Source organism: Ahaetulla prasina, chromosome 1, assembly GCF_028640845.1.
Source record: "Ahaetulla prasina isolate Xishuangbanna chromosome 1, ASM2864084v1, whole genome shotgun sequence".
Lineage (NCBI taxonomy): Eukaryota > Metazoa > Chordata > Lepidosauria > Squamata > Colubridae > Ahaetulla > Ahaetulla prasina.
The window spans coordinates 272,190,729-272,207,958 of record NC_080539.1 but is presented as its reverse complement, the minus strand read 5'-3'; the positions used below and the strand labels follow the sequence as shown (position 1 = coordinate 272,207,958).

General features: G+C 34.3%; 1 protein-coding gene across 4 annotated transcripts in view; it reads left to right on the top strand.

The window, feature by feature from the left end:
- DENND5A (DENN domain containing 5A) overlaps nt 1-15,423 on the top strand; it is an 83,841-nt gene extending 68,418 nt beyond the window's left edge. For 2 of the 4 annotated variants that reach the window (XM_058159551.1, XM_058159557.1), the window contains 8 exons: nt 580-701; nt 3,572-3,717; nt 5,678-5,796; nt 6,942-7,123; nt 9,980-10,062; nt 11,714-11,837; nt 12,703-12,871; nt 14,470-15,423. In XM_058159551.1, the coding sequence (XP_058015534.1) occupies nt 580-701; nt 3,572-3,717; nt 5,678-5,796; nt 6,942-7,123; nt 9,980-10,062; nt 11,714-11,837; nt 12,703-12,871; nt 14,470-14,653 (1,129 nt within the window). In that variant the 3' untranslated portion in view covers nt 14,654-15,423. Of the gene's footprint in view, nt 1-579; nt 1,000-3,571; nt 3,718-5,677; nt 5,797-6,941; nt 7,124-9,979; nt 10,063-11,713; nt 11,838-12,702; nt 12,872-14,469 lie in introns of those variants that run through there. The other 2 variants (XM_058159565.1, XM_058159543.1) reach the window with 2 other exon arrangements.
- Nucleotides 15,424-17,230: the final 1,807 nt, after the last annotated feature.

Below are 17,230 nucleotides of genomic sequence, written 5' to 3'. Positions count from 1 at the left end.
GAAGAGGAAGCATTAAATATACTACTTGGAATTCCCAAGTGAAAGAATTATTTAAATCTACTAAATAAATATATACAAATATTCAGCACTTTGTTCAGGTAATTAAGACTATATTTAATTGTGCTTAGTCAAGAGAGCAAATCAATCTACAACTGTCTTGTTCTATTAATTACTATTTCTTTTTATTTATTTTTAATGGCACTCTATACATCGTATGCCTTTGGAGTTAATGCCATTAAATACAACAACTCTTAAATCTGAATAGAGCATTAATACACTTGCATTGTACATTCCAAATAGTTTCTGATGATACTAAAACTAGGATTGAAATATTTAATGGTTCAAAACTTCTCAGTATTTTATTTCTTTATCTGGATTTTTACCCTTCAACCATCACATTTTTTCATATTTCTAAAATAGTTTTCATTTTTTAAAAAGAAACGTGGATTGAAATTCATATAAAGCATATGCAAAATCTAAAAGACTCTAAACCAGTAATTCATTGGTTTAGTTTTTGTCAGTGCATTCTTCAGAACAAAACTTCTATTATAATTATAAAGTGTTTATTTTCTTTGTCAGAAAACTCTACAAGCGTTATGCTTTCCTCCGTTGCGATGATGAAAAAGAACAGTTTCTTTATCATCTCTTGTCATTCAATGCTGTAGATTACTTCTGTTTCACCAATGTTTTTACAACAATTTGTAAGTATAACTTTTTATTATTGGAAAAATTTCAAATTATCTTATGGTACCTAATTTTCTATAGTAAGCTTTTGTAGTTCAGACTCTACTTTGTCAGATCCATGGAATATTATTTTCATGTGATTTGTATATGTATAGCACTATAGAGAGCTAAAAGTCTTAGGACAAAAGTCACAGGAAAATGAAATGCAAGAAATGCAGATTCTAAAAATTATGTAAATCTTAAAATAAAAATAAGCCAATTATTCATAAAGCTATATTAATCCCAACACATTATTCAAATTTTAAATTTTGGATTTCTCAAGCCAGGGAGGCTATAATTATATTTATTTTGAGATATGATAGAAAATATATTTAACTACTATAATTGATTTTTATCAGTAAGCTGAAAAAAAAACATTTTCTCTCCCTATGCAAATATTCATATACTCTCAAAATTTATTATAGAAAGTCATGACTTTGTATGGGAAGTGAAAAAAAGGAAAACCACCAAAATGCTTAAGGATACTTAAATGAAAATTAATCAGTACAAGACACTGAATGCAATTCGGTAGCTATAGGGCATGCAGTTGTCTTACATAGAGTGTGTTTTTGGAAGAGTAATTTTCAAAAGGCAGTTTATGAATCTAAATATTTTTAATTGTGAGACAGGTATTTATATGTGCATATTTTGGTACCTATCTGCTTCTACCTTGGATCAAAAATATTAGTGTATTTATGTAAATAGGTTTCTTGGAAGCAGTGGTTTTTAAAAGTGTTTTGAAACTGCCTTGTTTATAAACAGAGAATAAAACCATATCTATAAATTTGCTAAACACAATTGTAATTGGCTTGTATAATTTATATACTTAGTAATTTAGTAATCACTAAAATAGTATAAGGGATGGAAGTAAGATCTGTTCCCATCTTAGCCATATGCTGTTGCTGGCTTTTTTTTTTTTCTTCATTTGGCTCATGGGGCCAGTATTGGGCTGATACTGGAAGTTAAAAAGTATTAAAGAAGAAGGATGATTTTTATACACATCTCCTCAAAACCTTATTTAACTTGTTCATGATCTATAAAGATTTCAGTTACTAAATACAGCTTTGCTAAGCAATACTTTTTAAAAGAAACGTGGATTGAAATTCATATAAAGCATATGCAAAATCTAAAAGACTCTAAAACAGTAATTCATTGGTTTAGTTTTTGTCAGTGCATTCTTCAGAACAAAACTTCTATTATAATTATAAAGTGTTTATTTTCTTTGTCAGAAAACTCTACAAGCGTTATGCTTTCCTCCGTTGCGATGATGAAAAAGAACAGTTTCTTTATCATCTCTTGTCATTCAATGCTGTAGATTACTTCTGTTTCACCAATGTTTTTACAACAATTTGTAAGTATAACTTTTTATTATTGGAAAAATTTCAAATTATCTTATGGTACCTAATTTTCTATAGTAAGCTTTTGTAGTTCAGACTCTACTTTGTCAGATCCATGGAATATTATTTTCATGTGATTTGTATATGTATAGCACTATAGAGAGCTAAAAGTCTTAGGACAAAAGTCACAGGAAAATGAAATGCAAGAAATGCAGATTCTAAAAATTATGTAAATCTTAAAATAAAAATAAGCCAATTATTCATAAAGCTATATTAATCCCAACACATTATTCAAATTTTAAATTTTGGATTTCTCAAGCCAGGGAGGCTATAATTATATTTATTTTGAGATATGATAGAAAATATATTTAACTACTATAATTGATTTTTATCAGTAAGCTGAAAAAAAAACATTTTCTCTTCCTATGCAAATATTCATATACTCTCAAAATTTATTATAGAAAGTCATGACTTTGTATGGGAAGTGAAAAAAAGGAAAACCACCAAAATGCTTAAGGATACTTAAATGAAAATTAATCAGTACAAGACACTGAATGCAATTCGGTAGCTATAGGGCATGCAGTTGTCTTACATAGAGTGTGTTTTTGGAAGAGTAATTTTCAAAAGGCAGTTTATGAATCTAAATATTTTTAATTGTGAGACAGGTATTTATATGTGCATATTTTGGTACCTATCTGCTTCTACCTTGGATCAAAAATATTAGTGTATTTATGTAAATAGGTTTCTTGGAAGCAGTGGTTTTTAAAAGTGTTTTGAAACTGCCTTGTTTATAAACAGAGAATAAAACCATATCTATAAATTTGCTAAACACAATTGTAATTGGCTTGTATAATTTATATACTTAGTAATTTAGTAATCACTAAAATAGTATAAGGGATGGAAGTAAGATCTGTTCCCATCTTAGCCATATGCTGTTGCTGGCTTTTTTTTTTTTCTTCATTTGGCTCATGGGGCCAGTATTGGGCTGATACTGGAAGTTAAAAAGTATTAAAGAAGAAGGATGATTTTTATGCACATCTCCTCAAAACCTTATTTAACTTGTTCATGATCTATAAAGATTTCAGTTACTAAATACAGCTTTGCTAAGCAATACTTTTTAAAAGAGATTTAAGAAGAATATGTATGTATGTATTTCAAAATTTGCTCAGGTGCTCTTCAAAAATATCTCCAGCAAACTTATAACACTCTAAACTATTACTTACTTTTTAAAACTGGTATAATTCATAACAAAAATCAAAGTTAAGCAGACGTGTTTGGTTTAAGAACTCAATTGAAACATAAAATTAAAAAGCTTACTGCATTAATGCCTGAAAGGTGACAAAATGAACTGAGAAAAGTCTCAGTGGAAAAGTTATTAACTGGGGAATTTCTCACTGGGGAAATGTACATTTCAGGAGTAGCAGATTCTACTGAAGAAGCTCAGTAAAGCTCCCCCTGCATTTATTTTTGGAGACAATTACCCAGCTGTATATGTGTTTTCTTTTTTACAGTGATTCCATACCATATATTGATTGTTCCTAGCAAAAAACTTGGTGGCTCAATGTTTACAGCCAACCCATGGATATGCATTTCAGGAGAATTGGGTGAAACAGGAATCCTGCAGATTCCAAGAAATATGCTGGAGATGACATTTGAGGTATCTCTCATGTTGCTGTTGAACAGAAGAAAGCAACTTTTCAATCACTAAGCCTTGTGCTTTGTTTCAAAAAATATTTTTCAGTGATCAAGGGCTACATTGCAATAATGTAAAATAAGTAGCGGAGACTGGCCAAGAATCCTGTAATGTTTTTTAAAAAAATAGGGAATAGCTTACACACATTTGACAGTTGGCCTTTAAATTTTCAGCAGCTTTATATCTCAGAATTACAGCTATCCCAGAGCCATGGGATATCTACCTTAAGTTAAAGGAACACAAAATAGAAAAGCATGAAGATTGTGGGTGAGAGCAGGAGGGAGGGAGGGAGGGAGAGAATTTAATAGATTGGCCTTGGAAAACATTTATTTTTGTGGATTCCAGCAAACCCTGACAACTATGATCGCAAAAGGAAGTTTACTAAAGAAGGAGCAGGGTTTCCCTTTTCTGCATTTAATTTGAAATTTTGAGAAAGTTCTACTACTATCTGATTTTGAAATTTGTTTCCTTCAAATGTAGCATTTACCCTTAGTAATGTCCTTAGTAATACATTGGCAGGTATATAGAATAGATTCAAGCTTTTTATAAACTTAAAGTTAATTTACCACAAAACAAAAAGAGGGGAAAAGATGGTCATCCAAAACCAAAAATTTATCATCATAAATAATTAGTCATTGATGGTCTAACACAGGGGTGTCAAATTCAAGGCCCAGGGGCCGGATCCGGCCTGCATGGTGCTTAGAACTGGCTTGCGGGGCTGCCCTGGAAATAGTGAAGAACCGGCCCGCGGGGTCTCTGCCAGTGAAAGTGGAGCTCAGGAGGGATGCTTGTGGCCCTCCCGAGCTCCGTTTTCGCTGCCAGAGGGTTGCAGGAGGCAGTTGCAGCCGAAAATTGAGCTTGGGAGCCCGTTTTTACTGGCAGAGTGCTCGGGCCACCACAGGCGCCCCCAACATGAGTGACATTGAGCTGGCCACACCCACCCTGGCCCCCGAGGTCAAACACAACTCTGATGTGGCCCTCAATGAAATTAAGTTTGACACCCCTGGTCTAACGAAACAGAACTTTCAATGATTTATAGAAAATCAGCAAGGAAGGTACCTGGTGCCTGTCTAGGATTAGTGTTACAAAGAAGGAGGAGGGGGATGCTGCGTGCATTCCCCTTAGTGCTCCTTTGATTTCTCATGGAAATAGGACCCTAAGCAAAATCTCCCTTTTACAATGCATGTATCATCAAAGTCCACTTAAAGGGGACAATCCTTAAGGTAACCTGGAGTTTATTCCCATAGAGCTTTATAAGTAATAAAGAATTTTGATTGGACTTGGAAACTAATTAGTAGCTTGGGCAGCAAGCAGAGAACATTCTAGTACTAATTGTCAGCCATTAATATCCCAACCATTGCAGAGTGCACCATCTGCAAATTCTGGGTCATTTCAAAGGCAATCTCATATAGAGCATGTTAGAGTGGTATTCAGGGCATAAATAAATATTGCCATAACTTCATAGTCAAGAAAGGGGTGCAGCTGGCAGATTAGCCAATGCTGGACATGCATTCTTTGCCCATGGCTTTCCTCTGATGTCCTGCAGCAGCCATATGTTTCCAAGTTGTGGACCTGTTTCTTCAGAGAGAAAGGAATCCATCAACAACAATTACTGAGTCATATTGGAGAAAATAGTGACTTTTCTTTTTATATTATCTTTTTAACCCTAGTTAGAATTCCAAGCTTCTTCTGAGAGTGTCAGCTGCCTTCTGTCCCTTACATTTCTGTTGCTTTCCAAATGCAGAGCAAAACAGAATTGACTTTGAAACTTTAACACTTCAACTCAGATCTTTGTCTTCATGCATCTCCAGTGTCTACCTAAAGTCCAGTTGTATCTTCCCTCTTCTAATATACATTAATGAAGGCATCTTGTTTTCTCTCTCTTTTTTTTAACCCAATATATTTTATTTTTCCTAATTTTTAGTGTCAGAATTTGGGAAAACTTACTACGGTACAAATAGGACATGATAATTCTGGATTGTATGCCAAGTGGCTAGTGGAATATGTTATGGTCAGAAATGAAGTGACAGGTCACACTTACAAGTAAGGTTCCTTTCAATTTATGCATTGTACAAACAGTATTTGAATTATTGAATTCTTGAGTTCACTTATAGTACAATAAATCTGATGGCCTCATTTTCTTGTTTCTGTAACTGTTTCAAACAATAAAGGCTTTATCTGGTCAGATAGGTATAATTTTGTTTTCTTATTTTATGAAAATAAATCAGCTACTAATACAGATGATCTGCAATATTGTTACATATAATAACCTACAAATGGCATAAATAGTAATCCCATATGTGCAGAAGGTATTTGGCGTCTCCCTCAAGGATGTATCAATCATGATAACCTTTTACCAACTGAATCTGCAAATGTTGCAACTTGATTTATTTGGAATTTCTACTTCATATATAATAGATAATCTTTTATCTATTATAGTAACTTCCTGTTAGTTTCATGCTTACACCAAAAAACGTGCATTGACTTCTGCATAAATTGGAATCTAATGGAAGAATGGAGCCTATACAGTACACATCCTGATTTTTTAAATCGGTATTTGACAGCCTAAATTTTCTACTGTATTTCTACACCCCATCTGTAATTCATTCCAAATATTTGTATGCTTAAATCCACAATTTTCAATTATTTTTATTTCCAAAAGGTAGGCTATGTGTCCCTGTGAGACAGAAGCAGTTATATCGGAGGTGGGCAACCCAATGAGTTTATTTGAAACCCCCGTTATCCTATACCTGCATTGCCGAAATGTAGCAACAAAATAATCAAATTATAGTAGATCAATTAAGCTTATTGCTGAGTTTGTGGTCTAAGTTAAGGATTCCTTGTAGAAATTCTCCATCTTCTGCTTCTTCCCTCCCCCACAAAAGAACTTGGGGGAAGGGAGGAAATCAGGTATGCCTCTTCCAGTGGAAACATTGCATCATCAAATAGCTTTCAGTGATCTTTCAAAAACTCAAGACTGTCAGTTGTAGCTCTCAGTACCCCAAGAATTGTCTATTCTCAACTTCATGAACATAATTCTGCTGGTTCAATTCTACAGTAACTGGAAATATTTACAATGGAGCACCCTCACTTTACAGAGGAAAATCAAGTTTGTTGTGTGTGCTGTCTTTTTAAAAGTGCAATTTGAGCAAAATAACCTTATACTACTTTCCTTTTTTCCCCCTCAGGTTTCCATGTGGAAGATGGCTTGGAAAAGGTGTAGATGATGGCAGCTTAGAAAGGATCCTAGTGGGTGAATTGCTGACATCTCATTCTGAGGTAGACGAAAGACAATGCAGAACCCCCCCATTGCAGCAATCCCCCAGCATGATCAGAAGATTTGTCACCATATCACCTAACAACAAGCCAAGTAAGCTGGGTAGATTGTAGTTCCTTCCATTCATAGTGTCTGTGGAGATCTCAGTCTTCAAAGAAAAACCAGAAAGTCCAGTTGCCTCTTAAAAAACAAGAGAAGGCTAGTATACTATCTTGTTTAGTATTTGAAAGATACAAAAAAGATCATCATCTCTTCTACATTGCTGCACAGCATAAGGCACAGGTGTCAAAATCGCCATGTCACATTGCCATCATGTGATGTTTTGCGACATTTTTCCCCTTCATGGAGCTGGGGTGGGCGTGGCCTGCACGTGATGCATTGGCCCGCGGGCCACCAGTTTGCCATTTCTGGCATAAGGCATAAGTAATAGGAAAGAGTTTGTATTTAATGTTGGGGAAAAACAAATTTCCCAACAGGAAGAACAGATTTACAGGAGAATCAATTATCCAGAGAGCTTGACAGCTTCCCATCAGTAGATGTGTTCAAGCAGAAGCTTGTCAATTATTTGCTGGGGATATTTCACTTCCTGCAGTAGACAGGATTTGTCCTTAAAGTTAAGGTGCTCTCTTTGGACCTATGATTCAAAACTAAGATAAAGCTACAAAGTTAATTTTTTAACCTATTAGCTCAATATATTTTATTACATAATTTTATGCTTAAATTATAATTATAATTTAATTCTATAATTAAAAAATAATCATAGAATTATTATTTTGGTATGCTACTCTGTAACTTTTAAAAGTTACAGATTATACATAAATTAAAAGTTCTATAAAGAGAGAGAATATGTTTTCCATTCTTATTTTATGAAAATAAATCAGCTACTAATACAGATGATCTGCAATATTGTTACATATAATAACCTACAAATGGCATAAATAGTAATCCCATATGTGCAGAAGGTATTTGGCGTCTCCCTCAAGGATGTATCAATCATGATAACCTTTTAGAATAGAATAGAATAGAATAGAATTTTATTGGCCAAGTGTGATTGGACACACAAGGAATTTGTCTTGGTGCATATGCTCTCAGTGTACATAAAAGAAAAGATACGTTCATCAAGGTACAACATCTTCATATATAATAGATAATCTTTTATCTATTATAGTAACTTCCTGTTAGTTTCATGCTTACACCAAAAAACGTGCATTGACTTCTGCATAAATTGGAATCTAATGGAAGAATGGAGCCTATACAGTACACATCCTGATTTTTTAAATCGGTATTTGACAGCCTAAATTTTCTACTGTATTTCTACACCCCATCTGTAATTCATTCCAAATATTTGTATGCTTAAATCCACAATTTTCAATTATTTTTATTTCCAAAAGGTAGGCTATGTGTCCCTGTGAGACAGAAGCAGTTATATCGGAGGTGGGCAACCCAATGAGTTTATTTGAAACCCCCGTTATCCTATACCTGCATTGCCGAAATGTAGCAACAAAATAATCAAATTATAGTAGATCAATTAAGCTTATTGCTGAGTTTGTAGTCTAAGTTAAGGATTCCTTGTAGAAATTCTCCATCTTCTGCTTCTTCCCTCCCCCACAAAAGAACTTGGGGGAAGGGAGGAAATCAGGTATGCCTCTTCCAGTGGAAACATTGCATCATCAAATAGCTTTCAGTGATCTTTCAAAAACTCAAGACTGTCAGTTGTAGCTCTCAGTACCCCAAGAATTGTCTATTCTCAACTTCATGAACATAATTCTGCTGGTTCAATTCTACAGTAACTGGAAATATTTACAATGGAGCACCCTCACTTTACAGAGGAAAATCAAGTTTGTTGTGTGCTGTCTTTTTAAAAGTGCAATTTGAGCAAAATAACCTTATACTACTTTCCTTTTTTCCCCCTCAGGTTTCCATGTGGAAGATGGCTTGGAAAAGGTGTAGATGATGGCAGCTTAGAAAGGATCCTAGTGGGTGAATTGCTGACATCTCATTCTGAGGTAGACGAAAGACAATGCAGAACCCCCCCATTGCAGCAATCCCCCAGCATGATCAGAAGATTTGTCACCATATCACCTAACAACAAGCCAAGTAAGCTGGGTAGATTGTAGTTCCTTCCATTCATAGTGTCTGTGGAGATCTCAGTCTTCAAAGAAAAACCAGAAAGTCCAGTTGCCTCTTAAAAAACAAGAGAAGGCTAGTATACTATCTTGTTTAGTATTTGAAAGATACAAAAAAGATCATCATCTCTTCTACATTGCTGCACAGCATAAGGCACAGGTGTCAAAATCGCCATGTCACATTGCCATCATGTGATGTTTTGCGACATTTTTCCCCTTCATGGAGCTGGGGTGGGCGTGGCCTGCACGTGATGCATTGGCCCGCGGGCCACCAGTTTGCCATTTCTGGCATAAGGCATAAGTAATAGGAAAGAGTTTGTATTTAATGTTCGGGGGGAAAAAACAAATTTCCCAACAGGAAGAACAGATTTACAGGAGAATCAATTATCCAGAGAGCTTGACAGCTTCCCATCAGTAGATGTGTTCAAGCAGAAGCTTGTCAATTATTTGCTGGGGATATTTCACTTCCTGCAGTAGACAGGATTTGTCCTTAAAGTTAAGGTGCTCTCTTTGGACCTATGATTCAAAACTAAGATAAAGCTACAAAGTTAATTTTTTAACCTATTAGCTCAATATATTTTATTACATAATTTTATGCTTAAATTATAATTATAATTTAATTCTATAATTAAAAAATAATCATAGAATTATTATTTTGGTATGCTACTCTGTAACTTTTAAAAGTTACAGATTATACATAAATTAAAAAGTTCTATAAAAGAGAGAGAATATGTTTTCCATTCTTATTTTTAAAATAATTTATCTGTATATAAACTAGACATCGGATTAGATTTTTAAAATATATATATATTTCCTTTTGCAGAGTTAAATACAGGTCAGATACAAGAATCTATTGGTGAAGCAGTAAATGGAATTGTCAAACATTTCCACAAGCCAGAGAAAGAGGTAAGCTTACTATACATGGCAATAATGGGAGTTGATAATTTCTGCCTTGATTGATATCTGCCTAGAATTGACTAATATAATTGCTAATTAATGTAAAGGTATGGATTATTAAATACATCATATTGTATATAATTTCATATTGTGGCATTTTTATTAGGACTTTCAAGTGTGTTTGGAAGCTGTATTTAAGTTCATTTGATCAGTATTAGCAGAGGTGAAATATAAATTTACATCTAATTTATCTTTCAATGTAATTCTTATAATTGTTACGAGCTGCTCAGAGTCATTGGGGGTCAGGCAGCATACAAATTTGGTAAATTGTTATTATCTGATAAAAAGGGGCTAGGTGAGCCACACTGTGGAAATCAGAGGCAGTTTTGGAATTTGATTTGTGTGAATCTGGATCAACAATACTTTCCTTAATTTTCATACACTTTCTCATCTGAGATTTTTTACTAGTTTCCCTATTTTATAGTATCCTATGGTGCTTCAGTCTTTGTAGCAGGGGTGAAATCCAGCAGGTTCTGGAGAACCGGTAGCGGAAATTTTGAGTAGTTCGGAGAACTGGCAAATACCACCTCTGGCTGGCCACAGAGTGGGGTGGGAATGGAGATTTTGCAACATCTTTCCCCCAGGAGTGGGGAGGGAATGGGGATTTTGCAGTATCCTTCTCCTGCCACGCCCACCAAACCACACCGCACCACGCCCACCAAGCCACGCCCACAAAACCGGTAGTAAAAAAAAATTTTTGATTTTACCACTGCTGTGTAGGTCTGACCTTTCAGACCAAACAAGAAACATGACCAAATGAACTAATTCTATTTTATTGTAAAGCTACACTAACAGAATCTGACAAGTTAAAATACAAATTCTCCTTTACAATCCGAGAAGCTAGGGAGGATTCCTTTTGAGCTTCTTGCTCTGCTTCCTTTCCAGTTGCAGGTTTTATCCTCTCATATCTGAGCATACCTCAGACAACATTTCTTCTCTCGTCTCCCTAGGTGTTTCTTACATACTATTACAGATACCCAGTTGCATAGCATCCATAGCAAACAGAAGTTGTCCACTACTGCCTGCTAGTGTTCTGCCTATTTTGTCCTTTCTTTACGTTGTATGGCGGGGTCCCTAACCCCCAGGCCATGGACTAGCACCGGTCCGCAGCATGTCAGAAGCCGGACCATGCAAACAAACAAAGCCCCATCCACAGGATGCAGGCAGCACATGATCCAGGCTTCCTCTGGCCTGTGGAAAAACCTCTCTCCATGGTCCCTAGTGCCCAAAAAGTTGGGGGCCGCTGTTGTATGGTAAAAGTCATTTTCTTGCAGGGGGGTGGTCGCCATTTATACCAGTAAAAGGGCTGTTGTTATATATAAGTTATAGATTATCTGTCCCTGTTCTAGTGTGTTACTCATTCAGTAGTTCTCATTTTGCTACCTTTTAAGTAAATTTAATCCATATTAAAATTTTCCAATTTCTGTTGCAGCCTTACTCCTGAATCTTTTTAATATAATAGGTGGAATCCACATGAAATATAGGTAGCTTATGACAAATGTGTACAGTGTTCAGTTAGTTATCACGGGCTGTAGTGGTTTATGGTTAGACAGATATATAAACAATTTAAAAATATGTTTGTTTGATTTTCCATTGGCAGAGAGGAAGTTTAACACTTTTGCTTTGTGGAGAAGGCGGACTTGTTTCAGCTCTAGAGCAAGTGTTTCAGCATGGATTTAAATCTCCTAGGCTCTTCAAAAATGTTTTTATTTGGGATTTTCTAGGTAAGTACAGAACACTTGCTTGGAAATATAATCCTATAATATCTACTTTGTCTTCTTAAATGAGCCTCATGTGTAATTTGAATTATTGGTTATTGCAGTAAAAACTATTTAGTACTAGAAGTAACTTTTAACACCCATTCTTAATAAAAGAAAATGAAATGAAACAATTATTCTAGATAATATTTGAACAAACAAGGCAATATGGAAGAAAGTAGTCAAATAATATTTGATACTAAGAGCACTATGAGCGAAAATAAGAGTGGTATTTTATCAGTTGCCTGAATGTCAATTTTAAAATTTGAAAGTGTAGTGATATTTACTTTTTTATGTATTATATACATTCTCTAATAATTCTCATTATAACAAAGTTGAAAACAATGGTATACTACAGATAGTTCTTGGCTTACAACAGTTCACTTAATGACCATTCGAAGTTACAATGGCACTGAAAAAAGTGACTTATGACCATTTTTCACTCTGACAATCGTTGCAGTATTCCCATGGTCACATGATCAAAATTCAGACACTTGGCAACTGACTCATATATTTGACAGTTGCAGTGTCCTGGGGTCATGTCATCCCCTTTGGTGATTTTCTGACAAGCATATTCAGTGAGGATTCACATAACAATCCTATCATTAACTTAAGAACTGTAGCAAGAAAGATCATAAAATGGGGCAAAATTCACTCTTAGCAACAGAAACTTTGGGCTCAATTGTAGTCGTAAGTCAAGGACTATCTGTACTTCATAGATATAAGGTGATCAGAGTAAAATTGGTATGTTTCTATTTAGAACACAAAAATAATTCAGTTACAAACTGATATGGTTAGGTGACCATTTTTTTTGTTTTGTGTCTACCTTCAGAAAAAGCACAAGGATTTTATGAAGCTCTTGATCGGAATGAACTGGTCCCAGAAGAAAACTGGCAGAAAAGGGCGAGGAGTTTTTGTCGCTTTGTAACAGCCATCAACAACACTCCTAGAAACATTGGGAAAGATGGCAAATTTCAGATGTTAGTTTGCCTTGGAGCTAGGTATGACTCTATGGCTATTGCTTTTGTCTATAAGCTGTTTCCCTAATTATTTTATTTTCTTGTTCTGTTGATCAGGTTGGTGCTGTTTAAAGAAGTATTTGGTCACAGTTAGCTTTTAGAAGCTTAAAATAGAAGATGATTATCCATAATAATTTATTTTGTGACAAGGGATTTAAAAAAAAAATAATCAGTGTGGTTTAAGAAAAAAATAAATAATGAGAGGTGTATATGCATATATAAATGCTCATAATTATAGATTAAAAGACTGAAAATACAAAATACCCTAGATATGAAAAGGAAATTAAAGTGTTGGAAAAAGAAATGTTAGAGTTTTTGTTTTTGAATATTCACCAGTTCTAAACTTTGTATCTTATGCTATAATAAAGGTACTGTATTTGAGCTCTTCAAATTTTATAATGGGATTGTAACTGAATGAAAATAATCCTTTTAGTTGTTTCATTAATAGTTATCTTCACAATCAATTTCCAGTCATCGTCAGAACTGCAAGCATCTGGAACGATTTTAGTTTATGAGTTTTTTTTAGAGAAATAAATACAGTTTTTTGAGAATTAAGTCCTTTAGTGAAAAATACTTAAGCTCTAGATAGTGTTTGCATAATAATAGGGTAAAAACCCACAGTGAATAGGTACACAATTTGCCAGTATTGATTAAAACCCCAAATCATTGAGAGATGACAGACAGACACACACACGTGCGCAAGATACATATATATGCATGGTCTTTGAAAAAAATAATATTTGAGTAACCATTTGAATCTTCTGAAAAGAATTAGTACGCTAGGATTTTTTCCCCCAAAGATAAACCTCTTCTTGCTCATTCTAGTCGTATGTCTCAGAAGTCTTAATATTCAGAGGAGGAAATTTTTTAGCCACACCCCATATTTTATTTTAATTTTTTTGTTTGCGGGGATAAGAATTGCACAAATTGAAGCAATAATTCTATCCAAATATTATTTATACTTTTTAAGAGTGTTGTTTCTACTTAAAATAGTTAATACATGTTAAAGGAACCAAAGATTTTGGAATTCCTTTTTATTGTCTTCAGAATTTTGGTTGGAACTCTGAAAGTCTCAAGCAAGGTATCAGCATGAAGTCTACAAATTGCTTTCACCATGCAATTGCTTTCTGTTAAAGCTATGATTCTGACATTTGGGACTTGTGAGAGTTATAATTCTAAAAAGTGTGGAGAACTTCAAGTTAGCTTGTCCAAACCAAAGCTAGGTAGTAGATATGTGATTGCTAAATTTGAGTTAAGAAGAAGTGATTGTTGTTGTTAGTTGCGAAGTTGTGTCCGATCCATCATGACCCCATGGACAACATTCTTCCAGGCTTTCCTGTCCTCTACCATCCTCTTGAGTCCATTTAAGCTCACACCTATTGCTTCAGTGACTCCATCCAGCCACCTTGTTCTCTGTCGTCCCTTTCTTCTTTTGCCCTCAGTCTTTCCCAGCATTAGGCTCTTCTCCAGTGTGTCCAGTGGAAAAGAAGGAGTGATAATACAAGAAAATTTAGTATTTTTCTTACAAAAGAAGATAATATTTAATGCTTGTTTTCAACCTCTAAAACTTTCCCTTACAGAGATCATCTCTTACACCATTGGATTGCTCTGTTGGCAGACTGCCCCATCACTGCTCAGATGTATGAGGATACAGCATTGATAAAAGATCACACGCTTGTGAATTCTTTGATCCGTGTGTTGCAAACATTGCAGGAGTTCAATATCACACTGGAAGCATCCCTTGTCAAAGGAATTGACATCTGATTTTGCCTCATGCAACAAGCACTGTTTTAAAAAAGCAACAAGGAACAAACAATTGTTAGTATGCAAAGATTATATCTGCTAATACATTGCATCCAAAATATTCATGTGACTCAATGCAACTCTTCTGGAATGAAGATCCAAATGGTGTGCAAAAATATAACAAAAACTGTACATCTGGTGTGTAAAAGGAAAAAGGATACTTATAAATTACTTTTAGAGTTTATTTGCTGATTTGCTTTTACACGCTTTCATGTAAAAGAGTTAGATGAGTATTGTGCAGCTTATTTTAAAGCTGTAATATTTCTTTGCCATAGATAATGGTGCAGTGAGAAGCTCTTAGCATTCTCTCAACTTGCCTTCAGACTGTATCCTGAAAAAATGTAATTAACACATTCCAATTTCTGCTAAGAGTCACTAAGCAATTAAAAACTAATATTTTATTACGTAAGTTACACTATTTAGCATTTCCATGTTGAGTCACTGCTGTGCTGCAAGAAACTTAGAAATGTAAATGTTTTTAATAGGCTCAAAGCACTGAATTCATTAGCAATTTTTCTTTTTTTATCAGTATTATTTTTAGCAAATTTTTCAGGAGTGAAACATGCAGATAGATGTTCAGAAATCAGTAGTATTTTTTCATACATGAAATTGCACAGAGAAAATTATAAATGTGTTTTAACTGGCATTTATTTATTTAACTTTTTCATCATGATCTGGTCTTTGCCTTTAAAAAAAAAGAATGCTATAGCCTTGAGTGCAGTCCCCTTAGACAGAAGCTCCAGAATAAGTATCTGCAGAAAAATATGTCTCAGCATGGACATGTCTTTCAAGTTCAGTCAGTTTATATGTAATGATATTTCAGAACATAACATACAAATGTGATTATTTTAAGGTCGCATATCCCCTACATAATGGCTAACAATATAATAATGTGACACTTGCTGGAATAGCAATTATATGCTGGAATAGCATAAAAATATGCAGAGTCACATAGAACAAAAATTTCACACTTGCGTGACATCTTATGATACTGGCACAATTTTATTACAGCATTATAAGCACATCTTTTGGTCAAACATTTGGGATGAGTATGAGTGAGGTCAGTATTACTGTGACTTACTTATGCTGTTACTCAAGCTATTAACATGTAAAGGTTTTCAGATCTTGGTTAACCCTACTTAATAGGCAGAAGATAACAAACATTTTCTTTTCAAAAGCTGAATGTCATGTTCTAATTTTGCTTTGTTAAATGCAAGATTTCTTGGATACTTGTGAACATTGTGTAAAAATATTAGCCTATTCTAATAAAGTTCAGATGTGGATTCTTATAAATAGTAAAATTCCAATCAAGAAAAAAAATCTAGTGAATGCCTAGAAACATCTGTTACTATTAGCTGAGAATTTAAAATCCTTAGAAAATGCATACCTAATAGAGATAATACTGAGATACATAGGACAAGGGTTGAAATCTCTGTACTGTAGTAGGAGGCCTTTTCTGTATGAACACTAGGCTTTAACACATGGAGCTGTGAAAAAGGAGTCTTCAGCTGTCAGTTTACTCAAGTAGCATTATTCTTAATTCCTACATTTTGTGGTCATTTTTTCCAGTAACTTAAAGTACAGCACATGTATTAAATTTTACTATTTTTACTTACCTTGTGTTTTTCATTATTATCTTGATAAGTGTTCATTATTGCCTTCTTTCACTTCATTTTTAATCTATTTACTCTTATCCTAAGAGGAATACGCTTGAGTCTCAAAGGAGCACGTTTACCCTTATTTGCTGTGTATTGATCTATACTGAAATCTCTCTGTGTGTTCATCTAAACATATTCTTTTCCTCCAAAATTTTATCAAGAAAAGTCTTAGCTAACTGCACACAAAACTTGTCAAGATAAAAACACCTGTTACATATTCTTTTAGGCACTTTCTTTTGAAATGCCATGTTCCTTAAACTTTTTTGTATAAAATGTCTTAAGTTGATAGATAACAACTTAATAGAAGATTTGTACAATAGTAGCTAATGCAGGGTGTGACTAAAGAATTGTATGAATGTATATCACACTTGGCTTAATTGCAATTATCACCAGCATCTATACAGAGAAAATAATGGGAAGTTGTATTATCTTTGTTTTGTTTGCATTATGGAAGGAAGCAAAAATCACTCTTACTGTTGAAGGATTCTTGGTGCTGCCCTATCATATTTCAAGTATATGAGGTATTTAAAGTTATTAAATTTCTTCCCATTGCATACAAGAAACTCTTGATTTTAGATGGTTCCTGGACCTAATATGCAGTGGGGCAAATTGCTTCTGGTAAAAGAACCTGAAGCAATACATTTGTCAAGCATGATTTATTTAAGAACCATGTTACTGGTTCTAGGAACATCAACTTTAGATTTGTAATCTTTCAATATCTACGTTATCTCCCATAATCTTGCAATACATGACAGGCCTCTTAAATCTGAGGGCATATATAGTGATAAATTTAGGAAAATATTTTAAACATTGTGTGCAATTACATTTATGAATACACAAGAAATAAAGGTCCAGCATGCTTCTAGGATATCACTTTCTC